At 41.9% G+C, this 24,281-nt stretch overlaps 1 protein-coding gene across 1 annotated transcript; it reads right to left on the minus strand.

Annotated features, from left to right (window-relative positions):
• Positions 1-7,197: 7,197 nt before the first annotated feature.
• On the minus strand, positions 7,198-18,499 carry LOC124685603 (stromal cell-derived factor 2-like protein). Its single transcript, XM_047219823.1, has 6 exons — positions 18,055-18,499; positions 17,817-17,957; positions 9,164-9,304; positions 7,828-7,877; positions 7,604-7,733; positions 7,198-7,471 (listed from the first exon to the last, which is right to left on the minus strand). The coding sequence occupies exons 1-6, from the start codon at positions 18,160-18,162 to the stop codon at positions 7,388-7,390; spliced, it is 654 nt and encodes a 217-aa protein (XP_047075779.1). The 5' UTR covers positions 18,163-18,499; the 3' UTR covers positions 7,198-7,387.
• Positions 18,500-24,281: the final 5,782 nt, after the last annotated feature.

Raw genomic sequence — 24,281 nt, forward strand, 5'->3', positions numbered from 1 at the left:
CGGAATGGTACTTCGTGAATGTTATATCAACGACTGGCATACTACAACATGCAGTGGTATGCAGGGTCACCACATAGGCTGCATAGGATGGCACACTGAACTTGAGAGTACCGAATCACCCGAGTCTTGTAAACATTCTTTTCTTCCTCGAATACTGCAGGTGGTGGTGGGGGACCTAGCGGTGCATCAAGCACATATTGCAGATTTCCGCCATTGAGGAAGATCCTCACATGACGGAACCAGTCGGTGAAGTTGCTACCATTGCTTTTAAGCTTTTCTTTCTCTAGGAACTGGTTAAAATTGATTGATGGGGACGCCATGATCTACAACATATATTTGCAAAGAGTTTAGACTAAGTTTATGACAAATTGAGTTCAAATTTTAATTCTACAAAATTAAACTAGGTGAACTCCCACTCAAAACAATATCCCTCGCATTGTCTTAGTGATCACACGAACCAAATCCACTACACCAAGTCCGATCATCACGAGACAAGATGTAACTTCAATGTCGAACACTCAAAGTGTTCATCATATCAATCATATGACTCATGCTCTACCTTTCGGTATCCCGTGTTCCGAGACCATGTCTGTACATGCTAGGCTCGTCAAGGCAACCTTAGTATCCGCGTGTGCAAATCTGGCTTGCACCCGTTGTATGCACATGTAGAATCTATCACACCCGATCATCACGTGATGCTTCGAAACGACAAGTCTTAGCAACGGTGCATACTAAGGATGAACACTTTATTATCTTGATATTTAGTGAGAGGGATCATCTTATAATGCTACCGTCGCGATCTAAGCAATACAAGATGCATAAAAGGATTAACATCACATGCAATTCATATGTGATATGATATGGCCCCTTTGTCTTTGCACCTTTGATCTTCATCTCCAAAGCACGGACATGATCTCCATCATCAACGGGCATGATCTCCATCATCGTCGGCGTAGCGTCAAGGTCAATGGCACCGTCTTCATGATTGTTCTCCCATGTAGCAACTATTACAACTACTTTGAAATAATACAACAACATGAAATTTAAAGACAACCATAAGGCTCCTGCCGGTTGCCACAATACAATAATGATCATCTCATACATATTCATCATCACATCATGGCCATATCACATCACCAAACCCTGCAAAAACAAGTTAGACGGTTCTAATTTGGTTTGCATATTTTACGTGGTTTAGGGTTTTCGAGTAAGATCCAATCTACCTACGAACATGAACCACAACGGTGATACTATTGTTGTCAATAGAAAGAGTAAATTGGATCTTCACTATGGTGGGAGAGACAGACACCCGCAAAGCCACTTATGCAATACAAGTTGCATGTCGAGCGTGGAGCAAATCTCATGAACGTGGTCAGTCCGTAAAGACGAACTTTCCAGGGGCACTTAACTTGCTCAGATGAAAATGCTCAAATTGAATGAAAGTTGCGTACATATCTGAGGATCACGCACGTAAATTTGCAGATTTTTCTGAGTTACCTACAGAGACTACTGCTCAAATTCGTGACAGCAAGAAATCTGTTTCTGCGCAGTAATCCAAATCTAGTATTGACTTTACCATCAAAGACTTTACTTGGCACAACAATGCAATAAAATAAAGATAAGGAGAGGTTGCTACAGTAGTAACAACTTCCAAGACTCAAATATAAAACAAAAGCGATGTAGTAAAATCATGGGTTGTCTCCCATAAGCGCTTTTCTTTAACGCCTTTCAGCTAGGCGTAGAAAGTGTGAATCAAGTATTATCAAGAGATGAAGCATTGACAGAGGAGTTTGGAATTTTCTTAACTATGCATTGTATCTTATCTATGTAAGTTTCAGAGGCTCCTTTTTCATTAATCTTAGGCTTGCTATTCTCATCAAACAAATTTTCAGGAACAAGCCAACCGTAGTTATTTTCTAGAGCTTCATGCATTCCTAGGAGCTTGCAGGGTATTGATGTCTTAATCTCCCCTCCATCATTAACATTATTAGTGTACTTTATTCTATCAATGTCCATCTTTTCAAGGGTACTAGCAAAGTTGGTGTACGAACCAAGCATCTTATATTTAATAAAGACTTTTCTAGCCTCTCTTGCTACACCACCAAATTCTTTAAGAAGGGTTTCTAAGACAAAATCTTTCTTTTCTCCTTCCTCCATATCAGAGAGTGTAAGAAACATATGCTGAATTATAGGATTGAGATTAACAAATTTAGTTTCCAACATGTGTACTAAAGAGGCAGCAACAATTTCATAAGTAGGAGCAAGTTCTACCAAGTGTCTATCTTCAAAATCTTCAGCTATACTAACATGAGTGAAAAAATCTTCTATATTATCTCTTCCAATTATAGACCCTCGTCCTACCGGTATGTCTTTTAGAGTGTACTTAGGAGGAAACATGATGAAATAAACAAAAGGTAAATAAAGTAAATGCAAGTAACTATTTTTTTTGTGTTTTGTTTTAGTGCAGCAAATAAAATAGTAAATAAAATAAAGCAAGACAAAAACAAAGTAAAGAGATTGGAAGTGGAGACTCCCCTTGCAGCGTGTCTTGATCTCCCCGGCAACGGCGCCAGAAAAAGAGCTTGATGCGTGCAGTTAACACACGTCCGTTGGGAACCCCAAGAGGAAGGTGTGATGCGTACGATAGCAAGTTTTCCCTCGTAAAGAAACCAAGGTTTATCGAACCGAGTAGGAGCCAAGAAGCACGTTGAAGGTTGATGGCGGCGAAGTGTAGTGCGGCGCAACACCAGGGATTCCGGCGCCAACGTGGAACCTGCACAACACAATCAAAGTACTTTGCCCCAACGTAACAGTGAGGTTGTCAATTTCACCGGCTTGCTAAAAACAAAGGATTAACCGTATAGTGTGGAAGATGATGTTTGTTTGCGAAGAACAGTAAAGAACAAGTATTGCAGTAGATTGTATTTCAGATGTAAAGAATGGACCGGGGTCCACAGTTCACTAGTGGTGTCTCTCCCATAAGATAAATAGCATGTTGGGTGAACGAATTACGGTTGGGCAATTGACAAATAAAGAAGGCATAACAATGCACATACATATATCATGATGAGTACTATGAGATTTAATCGGGGCATTACGACAAAGTACATAGACCGCTATCCGAGCATGCATCCGTGCCTAAATAGTCCACTTTCGGGTTATCATCCGAACCCCTTCCGGTATTAAGTTGTAAACAACGGACAATTGCATTAAGTATGGTGCGTAATGTAATCAACACAAATATCCTTAGACAAAGCATCGATGTTTTATCCCTAGTGGCAACGAGCACATCCACAACCTTAGAACTTTCCGTCACTCGTCCCGCATTCAATGGAGGCATGAACCCACTATCGAGCATAAATACTCCCTCTTGGAGTTACAAGTATCAACTTGGCCGAGCCTCTACTAGCAACGGAGAGCATGCAAGAACATAAACAACATATATGATAGATTGATAATCAACTTGACATAGTATTCAATATTCATCGGATCCCAACAAACACAACATGTAGTATTACAAATAGATGATCTTGATCATGATAGGCAGCTCACAAGATCTAACATGATAGCACAATGAGGAGGAGACGACCATCTAGCTACTGCTATGGACCCATAGTCCAGGGGTGAACTACTCACACATCGATCCGGAGGCGATCATGGCGATGAAGAGCCCTCCGGGAGATGATTCCCCTCTCCGGCAGGGTGCTAGAGGCGATCTCCTGAATCCCCCGAGATGGGATTGGCGGCGGCTGCGTCTCTGGAAGGTTTTCCGTATCGTGGCTCTCGGTATAGAGGGTTTCGCGACGAAGGCTTTAAGTAGACGGAAGGGCGGAGTCGAAGGAGTCACGGGGGACCCACACGCTAGGGCCGCGCGGGCCCAAGCCTGGCCGCGCCGCCCTAGTGTGGCGTCGCCTCGTGGTCCCACTTCGTATCTCCCTCGGTCTTCTGGAGGCTTCGTGGAAAAATAAGCCCCTGGGCGTTGATTTCGTCCAATTCCGAGAATATTTCCTTTGTAGGATTTCTGAAACCAAAAACAGCAGAAAACAACAACTGGCTCTTCGGCATCTCGTCAATAGGTTAGTGCCGGAAAATGCATAATAATGACATATAATGTGTATAAAACATGTGAGTATCATCATAAAAGTAGAATGGAACATAAGAAATTATGGATACGTTTGAGACGTATCACGCTCCGGCGCGACTACTGGCATCACGACGTCGTCATCAGACGACGAGTTCCTCCACACCGACAACTTCTTCCCGGACCTCAGCGACTTCTTCGACAACCTCAACATGGGCGACAACGATGCTGCTGCGAAGTATGTGATCTTGTCGTTTCTCGTTCAGCCTCTGTTAGAGTTTCTTCTTCTAGTTTCTGTGATAGATGTGATCGGTTTGTCTTATTTATATGTGATACGTTCATCTGTCTTACTAGTCTGCACGATTAGTTTATTTGTTGTTTTCATAGTCATGATTTATCATTTACTTGTACGGATTATTTTATATGGATATTTGCTTATATATTCAACACTTACTTCTTCAAGCAAACTCACGGGAGGACCACGGCAGCGACCTCCAGGATCTCAATTTCAGATTGTTAAAGCAGCACCAGCTAGCTCCACCGGTGAGCAGGGCAGAGGCAATACGAGTGCTTGCATCTGCGAAACTTCAGTGGCGGCGACGCTGGTTCTTGGTCACCGGAGGAGCTCCGGTGAGGAACTCCAGCGACGGCGAGCAGCGGACCTGGACGTCCGAGCAAACCAGCAGGCAATCGAGAGGGGAAAAGGCTCCCGGAGGACCAGATTATCACCCTGAAGCTACTGAATGGCTCGGGGAAGCCTGAGGAGCGACGACGGCGTCGAGCTCGAGCGACGGCCGGAGTTGGAGGAGAGGGGTCGATTTTGTTGATCCACGGCGTCCCAACAGGCAATCGAGAGGGGGAAAAGGCTCCTGGTCTTATCTACGTGACGGGAAAACTGCGTGTGTCCTCCATAGAGCTCAAGCTCGTCTCCTCCGTCCAACTCCTGCGACATCACCTCCGTGGAGCTCGAGGTTGAGCACGTCAGTTGGACGTCACCTCCGTGGAGCTCGAGGTTGAGCACGTCCTCGAAGGGGAAGACAGAGAGCGCGGGGGGCGCGGACTTGGAAGAGCAAGACAGAGGGCGCGGAGGGCATGGACGGCGCTGATCTCCTGGTCGACCTCCTTCCTCGCCCCTGTCGATGGCGGACGGCAGGGCGGACGGGGAAGACGAAGGCTTGGATCTCGAAATTAGGGCTAAAATTGTAGCATTTAAGATGTATTAGGCGGGGTTACGAAAAAAAGCAAATGAACTGTGCGTCCGATACCTAAATCGTGACGGAAGGAGTAGTAAAGAGATTTTTACCGGGAAAGAAAAAGATAGCCAACATTTCGGGAGTGGAGTTTTGGCTCCCGGGTCCAGCTGTTATCTGGACCACCGACGTTTGCGTCGAGATTGCTCAGGTGGTCAGAATATCCTGACATACGAGCAACAGTTAATATCTTATACAGCGCTGGGTGTGCATACGTTTGTGAGATGCCCACGCTACTGGCCTACACGGTAACGGTGAGATGACCGGCGAAGGACGGAGCTCTAACCACTGAAACCTGGACCCGCGGAACAGATACGTGGACTCGTGATGGACCAGGCTCTCCCCAAGTTCTGGAATCTAGACAACTGTGACTAGGCGGGCAGCGGAGAGAACGACATGCGACGAGCAGAGCGCAACTCCTACGAGCGACGTCAATGGACTTCCCTCTCGATCCAGTTAGTACGTACGTATGCGCGACTCGCAGCTTCAGCAGCATCTGTTCCCCGCATTGACCTGGCTTCTCGTGTCTTTTTGTTCCAGTATGCCTATATATCTACGAGCATTCATCTCAGGCGCCCCGACTGCTGCTGCGGGCATGATGGAAGATGGTGAGGGCAGCCATGTGCGTTCCATTGATGCGGATCCATCTGTGGCGGGCATCGTTCGCAGTTGCCGCCGCGGGTGAACGCAAGACAGACGAACAAGCTGAGTCCGTCAGAAATATGGATCCACTTGCGTCGGGATGGACGAAGAGGTAATGTTCTTGCACAAAGTACTCCGGATATGTGACCGCACTGACAGTTATTTAGTGCCCAAATGATGACGGGTGAATACTCAATACTGCCTGAGAATATGCTTTAGAATTAGAAAATGTGTTGATGTGTTAGAAGGGCATGTTGTTGGTCGAGTGTCGGCGTAGTGATGGGCATTATTCACTGAATAGTGAATACCACTACGAGTTAATTATCCATTGTCAGCAGTCTGAATCGTATGGTTCAGAAGCATCAGAAAACATGAACATGTTTACTTTCGAATTTGCAGTAAGTACCCTGTCAACCTGGACTGGAGTAGGGAAAAACTAACCGAAATGGAGCTAGCACTGACTCACAGAGGGTTCATGTTTACCTGGGAAGGAGGAAGCAGTGGATCTGGTTGCAAGCTTTTGCACCAACGGATTGTGCGATTGGAGCATGAGGCGGCTTGCTGGTGGGCTGTGTAATACTGTAATGATGGCTGAAACCGGTCCAGAGTTCGTCCAGTCGTCGGCCCACGTTCTGTACCAGCAAGGTAGCAACAGCCAATTGTGATGGCGGGTGGGCCATGGTCACTGTTAAATATTCTGGATACTGTGTCCAATACACACCCATATACGCACATGGGCTTCCATCTGTCAGGATTTCGTTGGTCCATGACATGAGAGCAGATGCACACGGGAGCCAAACTACATTTCCGCCAACATTCCTCAGATCTAATCGTGGAACCACCGTGCAGGTTCTCAGATTTTCGAGTGGAAGAACAGGGAGAGCCAGAGGCGGTGGGGAAATCGCTCGACTTAGTAATGCCCACGAAGCTGGTTCGTGTTGCCATCGTCCCATAATTTTGTGGGGTATCATCAACCAGCTTACCAGCATAATATGGAGAAAACATTCCCAAACATGGTTTGCTCCCATCTGTGTTATCCTGCCTTCCAAACGCCTGGTATCCCACCAAACCAAAACACCGTTAATTAATGATCTATGTTTTTTTAGAACATGACCTATGTCTATTGTAAGTTCTTTACTGGGGACTTGCGCTGTTGCACACACACTGTTAATGCAGTTGTTTGGCATTTAAAACAAAACAAAAAAAAAAGACCAGGGGAGCATGTAAGAAGTTGCAACCAGCTACATCATGTGATCTTCAGTTCATACGCAGCAAGCTTACATTACAATTTACATTAATAGCTCAAGTGAACTGAACTTGGCATGGTCAAATATTTCTAATGATTACAACTCCAGTATCCCGAATCATACGCGATCATTCTATCAGTGATGGCACCTCTCATCCAGCAATTCAGCTATTTGGGCTGGCTCACCGGGAGGTAGACGCCTTCAGCTGCAACCCAGACATTGTCAGGTCGCTTGTCGCCAACCCCGCATACCTGCATAGGCAGAAATAATAATCCAATTGACACACAATTTGTATGTTCTTCCATTATATGAGAATAGCACCTAGAGCATCTGATAACATACAGGATTCAACGGAACATCCGAGACTATTCTTGTGGACTCACCTCTTGCTGCCCCCCCGCAATGCGGGTGTACTTCCTGTCATGGCTGTGGAGATAGCCACCAGTGTCAACATGGCGCAATCGAATTCTCTGCTTTTGCCGCCACGTTTTTCCACTGCCCTCGATCTCAAGCCTGATATCAGAATCGTACAATACAAGAGATCAGCTAGATCAAGGAATGGACCCGAGAATGGCTTGCTGATATATGATGCACATGCAGCACTTACATCCAATAATCTCCCGTATCTGATTCACCCTCGCCACCAAAGCAACTAACCTGAGATTAGATGAACTCATGAGTATATATTGATCACCCTGATGTTCTATCAGGAATACAACTAATTTACTTGAAGACGGCACCATTAGTTCTTCCTTTACAATATGCTCATTTTGCAAAGGTTGTCACTGAGTCCAATGTCTTATTCCAAATACTCTCTAGGAAACTAACATCAAACATAGTACTGAAGTCAGAATCGGTTGAAAGTTTTCAAGTTAATAACTGGTGCATCTCTTACATTATCATATGCACTACTTTCGAAACTTGCATTTGTTTCAGAGGATGAATAATTGCAAGAAATTAACCGTAAGGCCAGCCAATTATTGGTATTCAGAAGTCAATTAGGATTAATGGTGATTAAGTTCTTATTGGACTTTGTAATAACTACTCTCTCCATCCCGTAATAAAAGATGTTATTACAACCAATTAGTGGCACAAAACTGAAAATTCTGAAAGGAAATATTCCTTGTCATTGGGTCAGCGTGTATGTCTTGTTGATGATCTTCAGCTGACCACATCAGATTCCACTCTAGGCCACTAAACTTTTTCGAGTGTGTCAAAAAGGTCACTGATCTATTAATTTGCACTTATAGGTAACTGAACCGAGATAGGCAGATCACTATACAGCACTTCAGTGCCACATTGAATTCATGCATAACATGGTGATGCGTGTACTAACTTAATTTACTAGAGTGACCTAAGTTAAAATTAGAAGGATGGTAACCTATTCGGCACAGAGAAAAAGATTAGTCACCCAGAGTAATTTACTCTTGAAATTAAGTTGTTAGCGCTCCATTTATATGACAATACTTGTTCTGAAAAATGCAAAAAAAAAGATCTGCCTAAATATGGATTGACTGATTAATTTAATCCACAACTGCAGTAAATGATCCCCACATACACAATGGTGACCCTTTACCCACCAGCAACAGTTAGGCTGCATTTGGCATTGCAGTATATTATCATAATCTTGTTTGCACCGCCTGCCTTTTCCTATTTTAGTGTTTGTTTAAACCACTTTTGCCTATTTTTGTGGCTAATTTTCAACAGAAGATCATAAATTGGTGCAGCGCAGCACAGTAACCACAAACTGAGCCTTAATAGGTCAATTAATCGGCAGATAGATCCATTTTCCACACCAATGAGAATAACTCCACCAATTTTACCACATAAGATTAAACTGCATTCAAAAATGGTTCTACAAATGGAAGAATGAATAACAGTTGTCTAATTGTTAAAAATCCATATCATGCATAACAAAAAATTATAAGCCGCAAGTTACTGACCTCCAAATTTCCTGTAATGGGAGAAGCATGCAGATGACTGTGCAACCACTTTCTTGTCCTCATATGTTGAAGCCTTACGATTGTTCCATGTGTTATAGGATGGCCTTGTTTTGCTGAAGTATCCGGCTGAGGTCTCACGATCTGCATTCTCAGACATAATATATAAATAATTTGTCAAGAAAAAACTTCACACAAAACTTCTAACCATTTGTTATGAATTATTATGGTAACAAAAAACTAAAATATGTTCCACCATGAATAATAGAAGAAAACATACTCCATCTGTCCCAAAATAACCTGCTCAACTTTTTCTACTAAAAACATGTCTAGATGTAGCCGTATCTAGACAAACTTGAGCAGCTTATTCTGGGACGGAGGGAGTACTTATTCTTAGCAAATGTTATGCTGAAACTTCATATGACGAATTCCAATACATAAGTATTTAGTGTATTGAATTCGAACAAGCTTTTGAGCAATTTACTTGGGCCATCCATCTTCCTCCATCCAAGGGTTTAGATTGAACATGGTGACCTATTACCACCTAGGACGCAAATAGGTCATTGTGACTCTAAATTAGGTAATGATCACTTTTATATTACAATATGTTACCACATAGGAAATGTTGCATTTAGAAAGTATTAATTGGCGATATAAAAAATTGTTATTGCATATTTCTACCGCATATATGAGAGGCAATTGAGTCCATCTTGTGCATGCAAACGGATGCATCTGTGGGGCATTATTGGCATAGTAATATTTTTGTAGATCAGTATGCATAGTAACGTGACATATACCGTTGAACTTGGTGATATATAAATGCTAATATTAATATTTTATTTTATTTTATTTTTACACTCATGGCAAGCTCAAAAGGTAATTGTGCTTGTCTGCATATTCTCACATGCTGGGACAACTGAACTTGACATAGATAACGATGGCCAGCCAAAATTCTTTGGAGTGTAAAAACTTCCATCAGCATAAGGGTGCAAAAAAAACCAGATTTGAGGCGTGAGCTTTCGGACTATGTTTATAGGGACTGGGGAACGTTGTTTATAGGGACTAGTTACCTGTTTTAGCCGATAAATCATGCATGTGCTAATAATTTAGCCCCACATACTATAAAACCATCGGTTTAGATTGATCTAGTACGCTTAGGTCCTAGGAGGTAAGTTGGAGCATGGTAAAAGAGCTCTTTTTCTATAAAAGAAGGCGATGAAATGGTCAATAATCTCCTGGAGGGTATTACTTCAAATGATCAGTACAAGTATGTGTCCAAGCCCATGAAGTAAGGATGGTGGAGTGTGCTATAACCTAAAAGTCAACACTAATTAGTTCAGAGGTAAGTATACCAAATACTGCAATGAATTATGACCCAAGTAGAATTTTCAAACCCGAACTCGAATAATCGGGTAGAGATCTGCCCTCAACTATCAAGACCGTTTGGCGCCTAGTGTTCAATATTTTTAAGGACACAATGTTAATGTCGTGAAAAATATCAAGTCAGCATCACGCAATTTAAAAAAATCCAAATATTTAAATAAATAGAAAATACTGACAAAGATATTCTGAAAAAATACAAAAATACAAGAATTTTGCAATAATGGGCTTCAAAATCAAAAATAGATATAATAAATAAAACAAAGAAAAAAAAACAGAAAAGGTGGGCTGCTGTAATACGGAAAAAAACTATGAAATTGCTAACATGTATAAAGAATCGACTCATATATCAACTTCTGGATAGGTATGTAAAAAATAATTACTTATTTTATCCTTTATTAATTATCATATATTCCTTAATTTTTGGGTGATTGTCCCACTACAAAATAATCACACTCCCTCCGATTCATATTATTTGATGTTAATATGGACGTATCTAGACATATTTTAGTTGTAGATACGTTCATTTTAGCATCAAGTAATATGGATCAGAGGGTGTATTATTTTATTTACCGGTTTTTCTTGAATTTTTTTTTGATATTCCTTTGTATCTTGGCAAACAGGGTGTACCCCGTTGTAACTAGAGCCAAGAGAAGCTCGGTTATCAGCTTGGACTCCTGACTGATGGTTGTTGCATGACATCGCCGTATGCCATGCGGAAGGTGTGATGGTCAGTTCACATATTAATTATGGGCTGGATTTTGGTGGAATTTGTGTGGAGAGCGAAGGAGGTTGTTCTAATGTCCCAGAAAATATTGCATGTTAGTTTTTGCTTGCTGTGTTAATTTTTGCATTATCATGACATCATGCATTCTCTTTTGCATATTTTTGACCCAAAATTATTTTTTGAAAACCCTGTTTTGTTTGATAAAATATCCATATTTATGGTTTTGTAAAGCCACTCCCCTCCTTTTCTTACTTTAAATTAAACTAAACTTCCTATCCGTTTTAAACCTCAAAATGTTTTCTCGTTTCACACAAAATAAAAGTAGGCAAAAATCCCACTTAACGTTCGAAACTAGCCCAAGCCACGTACTTCTTTGGCTTATATAAGGGCAGCCAGCATTTATTCTTCCTCCGAACCTAGCACTAGATCTGAGCCAAAATTCCCCTCCTCTTTCCCCTAAATTGAAGATCTAAATCCCCTCTTTTTTTTTGCCTCGCCTCTTCCTCAAAATTCTCCACAATTTCTTCCTAAAAAAAACTGTCCTTCCGTAAATCCATAACTGCGCCGCCGGTTCTTCTATTTCCTGGTTGAGTCCATGCCAGTCTACTCCCAGCGCCTACCACCGCCAAGCAGCCGCATGCATGACGCCTGGGTGACCCGCCGCTGCCTTTTTAAAGCAGCACAATGTTGTGGAGGAACAGCTCCACCTTGCTGCTACAATGTGAACAGCACAAATATTGAAGTAACCACTTCAATGTGCTGCGCTAGATATCGCTCTAGGTAAGCTAGATATCGCTCTAGGGGCGAGGCTGAGTTTAGTCCAAAACTCTCAACACACGAGATCTAGTCCAAGATCTAAGACAAGAACACAAAGTTCCAGTCATTTGATAGGTAGTGGGTACATAATCCGGTTTTTTCCATAGCTAGAGGTGAGGACCTCTATTTATAGGCCTCATGAACCTCCACTACCTACCTCTACTTATAGCAGAAGGTTCTGGATAATATTACTTAAAACTAGGAAAGCAAACACAAACAACATGGATACACCTCACACTAGAACACTGTAGAAACTAAGATCAATTATCAGTTGAATTCTCTCCACCACTAGGCATCTGAATTGCTTCAGCCGCTCCCGGTTCGCTGCCTGCTACTTCTGGAATAGTATTGCTGCTAACATCAATTTTCTTGTGGCGCCTCTGGTATGTCCAGCAACAAAAGGAGTCCACGGGAGCATATCTCTTAGACTTATACACTAGGTCAGGTTTACTATTTTTTGTTGAGGTTTTGCTATTTCATTCTCCAAATCTAATATATCTTGAGAGGAGTACTCTGATGGTCTGTTTAGCCTACCCAATTACACAATCTTAGCCTAAAACATATACTAACTCTATTAAAGACAATGTTCTAACCATGCAAACTCAAAGCCAATATTTTGTCAAAATTTTGAATTGAACAACTGAAGAATAATATATTTCCGGATACTTAGATTAGCCAATCAGAAATAACGTCACAGGTTTTTCCACAAAAATATTGAATAATATTGTAATGTTATTACTTTACTTTCTACAAAAGATCTCTACGAGGAGTACTTATCTCTATCTCTACTACTTAAAAAGAGGGAAGACGTTCCGCCGACAATCCATCTCATGGTACGTCCTCAGCTTTGTCCCGCTTCGCCCCGCACACGGATGGGCCAAGCCCAACAAATGAGAAGGTTTCCTGCCAATGTGATGGTCTGTCTTTCTTCATCCCGCATGCGAAGGTCCGCTCATCTCTGTATTCAGTGCCCACACGCGGTCGTCGCCTAAATCCCGAAATCATCGCGGGAGTCATTCGCATTATCCACGCACACAAATCGCTCGCGTCGCAATCAACTAATCAGGTGCTCAGTCATCTTCTCCTTTCAGTTCTTGGAGATCATGGCCTCCGCACTCCGCCCCACATAGGTCAGCTCCCACTCGCCGATGTTGATCGGCCGTGTGCTGGGGTTCCCTCTCTTGTCGGGATGCAAATCCAGCCACCGCCTTCGTTCCCCTCATTCCTAGGGATGCGCCGCCGCCCCGCCTTCGTTCCCCTCTGCCGTTCCTCCATGCGGTTGGAGATGCAGCCACTGTTCCTCCATGGGGCAAGGGACGATGCAGAAGCTCTCGCCCTTACTCAGCGCGGTCGGGGATGACACAGACTCTGTTGCCTTCCTCCACGCCATCCGGGAGGCAAAAGTCTCCCTCAGATCAAAGACCTGAACTTGTATCACCGACCTTCTTCTGTACTAAGAGGTCAGTGAGGACTGCAAGTTTGATTTATACCTCCTATAACTCAGATTCGAAATCCCTATGATTGAATCCTTGATATAATTTTGAAGCTTGCAGGCAATATATATAGTAATGGTAAGTTTTAATTTGCAAAATAGTAATTTTTTATATCATATCTTTTTTATTACTCACAATTGCATCTGGAGCTGCTAATACAGTAGGTACAGTTGTATCTACAAATGCTGATATTCTGTCTATGTTTATTCCAGGTGTTCGAACATGTTCCATTTGCCTGATTCCTAAGTAGAAGTGTTTGCCTCATCTATTATGAAACTAGATGAGTTGTTTAATGATGTACTGGTTGCACAAGTTGATGGCTTACGTAGTCTGTACTGGACTGCACTAGCTTGTTCTAAGATGTCAAGTATTTATAGTTGCTATATGCTGATTCGCAGGTCCAATCCATATGAAAATTATGCTATATATGTTGTGTTAACCTTGCTGATGTATTGGTTTCTTTAATACATGAACATGCTTTTGACCAGTTGTACTTGACGGCATCGATAGCGACCGCTCCTGTAGAAGCAAAAGCTTTGGTAATCCTTGCAGTATAAACTGCACTTTTCTTCAGTTTCGTCAGGCCATAACTTATCCCTTGCGAATCAGTTGTTTTCCATTGACTTGCTAAAAGCAAAATTGACTTAGTATAATATTCTGCATGCTGCATATCTGAGTGAGAAATGGACCTTGTATTTTTTTTTCTTAATCTTTCATATCTGATGTACACCATACTGAGCGCATGTAATAATAATGATGCACCATTTCTGGCCTTTGTATTGCCTTGCAATTTCGCAGAGGATTGAAAGAATGGATGTATTTCTGTAAAAATCATCAGGCATGCATTTCTCTTAAACAGTCTGACTATTTATTGAAAATAACCTAATTGGTTAATGCATTATCTTTGTAAGAACCTGGACCAATTAAATGATTATGAGAACCTGAACTAATTAAAATGATTGTATGTGCATGGACCTGACCTGTCAGTACATACTTTTACTAGCTACTTTGGAAGTTCAAGGTGTGAACTGGTTTGCTAACTAGATCTTATTGGTATTTTAGCACCATGCTCCCATTTATCATGATGATTAGCACATATCAAAGCATCTAATGGATTGGACGAGACCTTCTTCTTCTTCACTTCCTGTTCAGGGATTACCAGCAACGATATTGTAGTTTCTAACCGACAAAGACATGAGGGAGCTCAATGCGTTTTTTATAGATGCCTAAGATATGTAACTAGGTAAATAGAAGTTGTGTGAGTCACAACTTAAATGATCCCATGGCCTGATAGATGTTCCGACACCCTTTGTAGGTTGAGATGGCCGGTCGGAATCTGGGATAGGGATGAGTATGAACATGAGGAATGGCCTTGAGCTTGGCGAGCACGTAGTGTCATGGTCTGACCAGGCGAAGGAGGGGAGAAGGAAAGGATAGGCACGAGGAGGACGAGAAGATGAGGATATACAATGTGGCTAACTGATGTGCCGAGCCGAGGCCAAGGCGGTGGCGCACGGTGGGTGGGTGGTCCACAACCAAATTCCGTTGGTATGTGCCATTAAATTTGCTGCGGACTATCGAAATCGTAATCAATCGTACTCATCGACCCATGGATGCAGTATGGAGCAGTCAGTGCACATATCAAAGGTACACTGCATCTTTCTTAGTGTTTTTCCTGTATTATTTTGCTACATTCCCATCTTCAGTTTAACATCATATCTACTTATTCCAGTTTCAAGGTTATAGGTCGAGGTCTGCCTCCATATGACCTGCATGATTCATGCAGATTGTGTAGATCCGTGGCAGCAGCGACCAGCATATGTCGGATTGCTGGACTCTGGCCTTACTTCGGCTTTGAAAGTAGTCTTGCTTATCACAGGTAAGAGAAGGGATGTACCTTCCTCTTTCCAATCAGATCTGTTTTGTGGTAAGGTATTAGTATAATTCAATTGTTTATTACTCTTTCAGAGGTAATATAGTATCAATGAAATTTACCATGGATATAAATAATTTGGGTATCCTAGGTTTATAATATATTTGTGCCCAGTGTATTTCTTCAGATTTGGAGAAATGACCTTTAAAGAAAATTTAATATGAATATTTCATTTATAACTGTTTTACCAATATTTTCTGTTTAATAACTGTTTACCAATATTTTCTTGTGAACATGTATGCGAGTCTAGACAATCGGTAGATTCTAAATTATTGAAAATTTAGTGGTTGCTAATTTTTTAGGGCAACAACTTTACTAACAATTATTGTTGAATAAGGTGTATATGTCTTAGCTAAATCGTTTGTTGAAATCTAAAATCAATTCAATATTACTGTATGCTGCGCACAACCCCCTTTTTTGTTTTGATCCAAGACATGAGGCTTCTGCGATGAACCAACTTATGTGAACTTACTGTAGCTTATTTCATGGATACATTGTCTTAACCTTAAATCCTTTTATTACAGACGAATGGTATACCAATAAATATACGTAATTACACACTCTTGCCACAACCTCCTTAAATGTATTATCGATCAGTGTGCCAAACTTGATAACACTTTTTTTTTTATAATTGTACGTTTTCTCTTTAGATTTTATCTTTCAGTCTAAAGGTGCTTAGCAGGAGCTTCTAGCTTCTAGATGGGAAAAATGTACCTTGCCAACACAAATCTGTTTACAACATGTAATGTGCCATATCTGTAATAAACTAAAATTATAGGTACTTGTAGATTGAATAACTTTTGAAACAATTTAATGTTAGACTGGTCTACAATGGTGAAGAACTAAAGATACATAAGGCACCTACATGGTCACAGCTTTAGATTGGATCTCTTGAATGTAACCGAATGATAATGATAGGTGCTTTCAGTAAAATAAGTTGTACGCAACATAGATATAAATACTTTTATGGACTGTTTAAATGTTAATAATCTTGATGTCACTGTACAATCAAAATACATCACAAAGGCTAGAGTTATCATGGCAATCAAATATTAGAGTACCAATAAGTTTAAGTGTTTGGCTAAACCAAACTGGAATCAAGCTTCTGTCCCTTATGGTTGTGCCAAATAATTACTTTTCTGTTATTTAAGATGGTATGTGTTATAGGAAGTCAACGTTGAGGTCTATATTTTTGGTTTCGTCGGCAAATATTTATAGATATGTAATTGAATGAACTCAGATGATATATTTCCATGACCATATATTGGAAATTCCTCTCAAGGAGCACATGAGGTATTTTTACTGTGTGGGGATAGCAAAGGAACATGTGTTGCACTTGATGGTTGAGGGAGGTGGAAGCAGCAAAAGAAACATGTTGTAAAGAAACTCGTGTTGCACTTGATGCGTTTGGTATCTAAGGTTTTATAATGAAAAATAGAGTGTGGTTCATTATTGAGCTTTGGAAATGAGATACTATGATCAGTTCTAACTTTTGACACTTGTGATGTCCACTTGAAATATAAAACCCAGCACGAAGATGCTTATCAGTGCAAAAAGGTGGATTTTCAAGCGCATTATGTTCACATGTGGATGTGAATGAAGACACGTGCAACGCACGGGCACTCAACTAGTATTTCGCTAGAAATCAAATTATCAAAGCTACGGTATGTAACATCATTCCCATCACTTGGCTTTATGCAGATATACACTCAGCTAGACAGAAGAAAAGGTGCATATCCCATGCCACATCTGGATAAATGGTTATTGAGCTATCTTGAGAGTTTCTACATAATTTGAAATAAAAAATGTCCAGTTCATTGAAATTATTTTACTTAATTAGCTTATTTTTTGGGGATAAAACATCTCAAACAGACTGTTTTACAGAAGACATACAAGTAAGTTCTGGACAGATTCAATGGGTCAATGCCCGTAAATCAGCAAGGTCCAACAGCCAAGAGAAAAATGGAGTTACCTTAATGAGTGAATGCACGGAAAAAAATAATCAGAAATGGAAAGTAATTGAGCAAAACCAGATTAACACACTTATGGTCTTTCTGTTCCAGGTTAAGAATGTAAATCCAAGGGACGCGCCTAGAATCAGTACTAAACATGGAGTAATTCGTGGAAGTTATAATCAATTTGAACTTGCAAAAACAAGCACACGTCAAAATCACATAGGAGCAACCAAGTGATAGTCGCTGGATTGAACAGAATCCTAGTGTAGGTTGAACGTTCCAATGCCAATAATATAGTATGAGGATGTGAACAAATTTTTTTTGGTACAGCGTTAGAGATGTACGTACATACCCAGTAGCTATTGGCGTCGTCCACATTGGGGAAGCCGGTGACCGACTGCTGGCCGCTCCCAGATCCATAGGGCACGTCGTGGGAATGCAGCCGAAACTTGGTCCTCTCATGCATCAACTTGATCACTGATCCGTAGGAAATCTAACAAGGAATTGGAGAAACAATGGTATCACTGGTCCGATCCATGAGAGACTTGTCAATCTCAAACGCACAAGGACGGAGGCAGAAAATTAGCCACCTCGACAGCAGTATCCGGTTCGGCGGCGTAGGACTGCGCCGGCGACGCCTCAGGGAAATCGAGGCCGAGGTAGAGCAGCAACGCGAGCGCCAAGGACGCGGCAGCCATCGCCAGCAGCAGTGCCAGGAACCAGGTTCTCTGCCAGAAGGGCACCTCGTCCTCCTCCTCCGGCTCGCCGCGACGCCTTGTCCGCTCACGCGCGAGGGCGCCGGCGAGGCTGGTGGCCGCTGCCTCGGACGAATTCGTCTCGGCTGATGCGGTTTTGCGGCGGGAGAGGCCCGGCGACTGGGACGTGGACGGCGCCACCGCGGCGGTGTCTGCCGGAAGCCTATAGAAGGTTCGCCCGTACGTCCTGCGTTCCGCGGTGAGCTCGTGTGGTGTGGCGAGGAGCAGAGCAGGGGAATTGAGTGAGTTTGTGTTGGAAGTGTATTTGCCTTGCGAGTTGCGAGTGCTCGTCTTCTTTCTTTTTCCGTCGAGTTATTATTTTGGCTCCACAGGTTGGGATGGCAGTGACATGCGACCGACGACCGAAAGCTGGTGATACGTAGCAAGTGACATGCGGGACCAACGTGAGTGCTGCGTTCCTGGGACCCTTTCGCCATTGTCGTCAGGTCTTGGTGGCTGCGAGGAAGGTGCGGCTTCTCCGGCCACGTCATTGCAACGGGTGCACAGCGAATGGGAGGCTAGAGCGTGGCAATCAGGGTGATATGGCGAAGCATCATTGGCCCCGGAGTCTGGCCCCTCGTGGCAACTGCCAACGGCTTCGCGGAGGAGAGGATGGAGGGGTTTGGGTTTGGGCAACACTTTGGTTGCTCCCAAGCTTATTTTCCGCACACAAAAATGTACTCCGTATTTGCATTCAGAATCTACAAATTAATTAATACAAGAAAACTATGATACTAGTACATAATACCATGCATTGTTGAGATATTAACATATACTACCTTCATCCCAAGGCTTAAGGCCTATATTTTTTCTAGAAAGTCAAACGAACTAAAGTTTGACCAAACTTTTAGAAGAATTTATGAACAAATATGATATTTTGTAGGTACCATATGAAAATATATTTCATTATCTATCTAACGATATTGATTTTGTACTTTTCATGTTAATGATTTTGGATAAAAACTTAGTCAAACTTAACATAGTTTGACTTTCTGAAAAAAAAAACATTAAGCCTTGGGATGGAGGTAGTACTAATATAATACGCATGATATATGCATTGTGTAGTCTAACAGTGGCGTCATACATCCACCACATTAAACAAGCGAGTGGAGGTAGTGCCCACTTAAGTTGTATTGCTTCCATAAATCTTGAGTGACCAAGGCAAAAGCTGCCTTCATGGTGAACTAACAGATGCAATGGGTAGGCTTAAGTTGGGGCCGATGTGCCCCGGGGGATCCAGAGGAGGGGAGATGAAAGAACACACACGCGACACAAGGTTTACCCAGGTTCAGGGCCCTCGTGAGGAGGTAAAACCCCTACTCCTATTTGTCTAGGCTGTATAGATGATCGAGGTGGAAACCCCACAACAATGGTGCTCCTCGAGCTGTGTAGCGAGAGGTAGGAGATGAGCTCTTAGAGCTATGGGGAGAATGAGAGAATGTGGGATCGTCCCGTGCAAGGGAGTCATGCCTCTCCTTATATAGTGGGGAGGCATGTTACAGGGGTGAAACCCTAGCATGGGATAAAGCCACACTTTGTGGATCTCAGTCTATACCTACTTCCTGACATGAAGCTTCCATCTTGTCACAAGTACGCTTGTTGGACGTGACTTGGCCTTCTGCCACCATACCGCTGACCATTGTACCTCTCGTCAGCGACATGGTCAGCCTTGCCCTTAGAATGAAGCGCATGTCTTTGTCATAATGATATTTTTCTATACCTCTTCCATGATTGTAGCGACATGACCTGAGCGTGGACTTTGGGGGCAGGCACATGACCATTGGTGTTATGGACATACCCTTCGGGTACCCATTATTAGTATACCTGGCTCGGCCCAATATGGAGAAGGCCCTAGAAGGCAACCCGAAGAAGTAGTTGACTAGGACTCTTGTAAAACCCTAGGCTGGTTGCATATATAAAGCCAGCCAGAGACCCGAGAGGACAAGGGAGAGACAACATAGCTCCGCCTACGGCGCCACCCTGTAAACATACTTATGATCATATACTAGATTGCTAGCAGCATGTAGGGATCCTCCACCGAGAGGACCCGAAGCTGGGTACGTGATACGTCCAAAACGTATCTACTTTCCCGAACACTTTTGCTATTGTTTTGCCTCTAATTTGTGTATTTTGGATACAACTAACACGGACTAACGCTGTTTTCAGCAGAATTGCTCTGGTGTCTCGTTTTTGTGCGGAAATTCAACTTTCAGGAAAATCCCGGAATTTATGTCGAAGGGCTTATTTTTCCGGAAGATTCACGGAGCCGGAAGGGCAGGCTCGGGGGAGGCCCAGGGCCCCCACACACTAGGCCGGCGCGGCCTGTAGGGGGCGCGCGGCCCTAGCGTGTGGCCCCCTCGGCCGGCCTCTGACGCCCCCTCTGGACTACTTAAGGGTTTCGATCTAAAAACGCGAGACGAGAAGTCGAAGTCGCCAGAAACCATCCGATGACGCCGCCACCATCGCGAAACTCCGTCTCGGGACCAGAAACTCCGTTCTGGCACCTCGCCGGGACGGGGAATTGGAGGAGATCATCGCCATCATCACCACCGACGCCTCTCCATCGACCAGCCATGTTTCCCCCATCCATGTGTGAGTAATTCCCCCGATGTAGGCTAAAGGGGATGGTAGGGATTGGATGAGATTGGTCATGTAATAGCATAAGATTGTTAGGGCATGGTGCCTAGTATCCGTAATTGGTACTTTTATGATATTGTTGCAACTTGTTATGCTTAATGCTTGTCACTAGGGCCCGAGTGCCATGATCTCAGATCTGAACATGTTATTGTTTCATGATGATATTCATTGTTTTATGATCTTACCTGCAAGTTGTATACACGTATTGTTGTCCGGAACCCGAGGCCCCAAAGTGACGAAATTGGGACAACCGAAGGGGAAGGCGGTGATATGAGGATCACATGTGTTCACGGAGTGTTAATGCTTTGCTCCGGTGCTCTATTAAAAGGAGTACCTTAATTTCCGAGTAGATTCCCTAGAGGCCCGGCTGCCACTGGCTGGTAGGACAAAAGATGTTGTGCAAGTTTCTCATTGCGAGCACGTACGACTAAATATGGAACACATGCCTATTGATTGATTAGTACTTGGATACCGTTTTATTATTATCTGCAAATGCCCTACATTGATTGTTACATGAGTTTCTCTCATCCATGCAACGCCCGTTCATCCATCCCTGTGCCTACAGTATTTTAATCCTGCTGTTTACTATAATCACTACTGCTGTCTTTGTTACACTTCTGCTGTTATTTCACTACTGCTACTGTTATAAAACTGTTACTACTGATAAACTCTTGCAAGCAAGTCTGTTTCCAGGTGCAGCTGAATTGACAACTCCGTTGTTAAGGCTTTCAAGTATTCTTTGTCTCCCCTTGTGTCGAATCAATAAATTGGGTTTTACTTCCCTCGAAGACTGTTGCGATCCCCTATACTTGTGGGTCATCAAGACTATTTTCTGGCGCCGTTGCCGGGGAGCATAACTTTATTTGGAAGTTCACTTGGATTGATATTGTTCGCTGCAAATTCTCCATCATGGGTAAACCTCGCGATACTAAAGTCTCCATATTACCATCCACTACAAGAAAAGGTACAACTCTGAGTACCTCTGCTGCTCTTGATTCACCATCTGTGATAGATAAACTTGTTTCACCACCACAAGCTTCGCATGCTGGTACTTCTGCTGAATCTGAAAATTCCTCTTATAATTTTGATGATGCTTCTGCTGTGCTTGATAATGATGGTTCGTTAGGACCTTTTCTAGGTGCTACAATTTCTAGGTCTAGACAAATTGAAAATACTGAAACTCCTAATGAAAATGCTGCTACACCTGTTAATTCACCTGAGTCTGTTGAATACTCTAGTGATCATCCTGATGAAGATTATGTGGAACTTGATGATGATTTCATTGATAAATGCAATTCTACTACTGATGCAATAAAAATTAAAAAGTTGCTTGCACAACATACTGTTAGATATAAACTGTCTCCTGATCCTAAATTTGCCACATCTCCTATAAACATTAAGGATAAGTATTATGATTTTTCTCTTGATTTATCTCATATATCTATTGTTGAGAAAACACCTTTTTGTGGTACTGGAAAAGAAAGTGATGTTGAACACATGATTGAGCTATCTACTCTGAGTAGCTTGTTTTCTGATGATGTTAAGAAGCGTACTTACTTTGTTGCTAAAAATTTTCCATTCTCATTAAAGGATGATGCTAAAACTTGGTATAATAGTTTGCCTCCTGGTTCTATTGATAGTCCAAGTGATTTGCTTGATGTTTTCTTTCGGAAATACTTTCCTGCTAGTGTTCAACATATTGCTTTGCAGAAAATTTATAGCTTTGACCAGGAAGATGGAGAGAAATTGCCTGAAGCTTGGGCGAGATTTTGCTCTCTTATCAGAGCTCGGCCTGGACATGATTTGGAAAAGCATGATTTACTTGATATATTTTATAGTGGACTAACCATTGAGTCTAGAGCATATTTGGATAGTTGTGTTGGTTGTGTTTTCAGGAAAAGAACTCCAGACGAAGCTGAAGAATTATTGGCTAGAATAGGCCGGAATCATGATGATTGGTCTACACCTGAACCAACCCCGACACCAATATTGAAGAAGAGGGGTATGATTAATTTAAATGATGAAGATATGAGGGAAGCCAAGAAGTCTCTTAAGGAGAAAGGTATTAAATCCGAAGACGTGAAGAATTTACCTCCCATAGAAGATTTATGTAAGATAACTCCCCCTTCATCCATGATTGAGGTACACTCTCTTCAACGCTTTACTAGGGAAGATATTCCGTATTTGAAACCTCCTGCACAATGCTTAGATGAGTTTGATAATTATATTGTTAAGCAAGAAAATTTTAATATGAGAGTAGAGAATCATTTAATGGAAAATTCTCGAGCTATTAGTGAATTGCATGGTATTGTGGAGAGAACCTCCAATGATGTTAAGATGCTTGTTAAACATTTTTATATGGTTCAAACTCAAATTGATCAACTCACTAAAGTGCAAAATGACTTGTTAAAAAATAATTCTAAAGAAAAACATGCTTATGAAGTAACAACTAGAGGTGGCGTTTCTACTCAGGATCATCTATATCCTGAGGGGCATCCCAAAAGAGTTGAACAATATTCTCAACGAACTGAAACTAGTGCTCCATCTAAGAAAAAGAAAAAGAAAAAGAAACATAAAACTGTTGTAGAATCCTCTGAACCTGTTAATGATCCTAATAGTATTTCTATTTCTGATGCTGAAACTGAAAGTGGTAATGAACATGATAAAAATAATGATAAGAATGATGCTTCTGATAAAGAAGAGGTTGAAGATGAACCTGAAAAGCATGCTAAAAATAAAAAGTATACTAAGGAAGATTTTATTGCTAAGAAACATGGTAATGAAAGGGAACCTTGGGTTCAAAAGCAAATGCCTTTTCCTGCTAAGAAACTAAAATCAAAGGAAGAAGAACATTATAATAAATTCTGTGATTGGATGAAACCATTATTCTTGCAAATCCCTTTGACTGATGCTATTAAATTGCCTCCTTATTCAAAGTATATGAAAGATATTGTCACTAACAAAAGGAAAATTCCTAATGAGGAGATTTCCACTATGCTTGCTAATTACTCTTTCAATGGCAAGGTTCCAAAGAAGCTTGGCGACTCAGGTATACCAACTATTCCTTGTTCCATCAAGAATAATTATGTTAGAACTTCTCTATGTGATTTGGGAGCGGGTGTTAGTGTTATGCCTTTTTCTCTTTATAAGAGACTTTATTTAGATAAGTTGATACCGACTGATATATCTTTGCAAATGGCTGACAAATCTACTGCTATTCCTGTTGGTATATGTGAGGATGTTCCTGTTCAACTTACTCAGAACTGCTTAATATTAACTGATTTTGTTGTGTTGGAAATGGCTGAAGATGATAATATGTCTATTATTCTTGGGAGACCTTTTCTTAACACCGCAGGGGCTGTTATTGATTGCAATAAAGGATAAGTTACTTTCAATGTTGATGACAAGGAGCATACTGTTTATTT

Source organism: Lolium rigidum, chromosome 1 (assembly GCF_022539505.1).
Source record: "Lolium rigidum isolate FL_2022 chromosome 1, APGP_CSIRO_Lrig_0.1, whole genome shotgun sequence".
NCBI lineage: Eukaryota > Viridiplantae > Streptophyta > Magnoliopsida > Poales > Poaceae > Lolium > Lolium rigidum.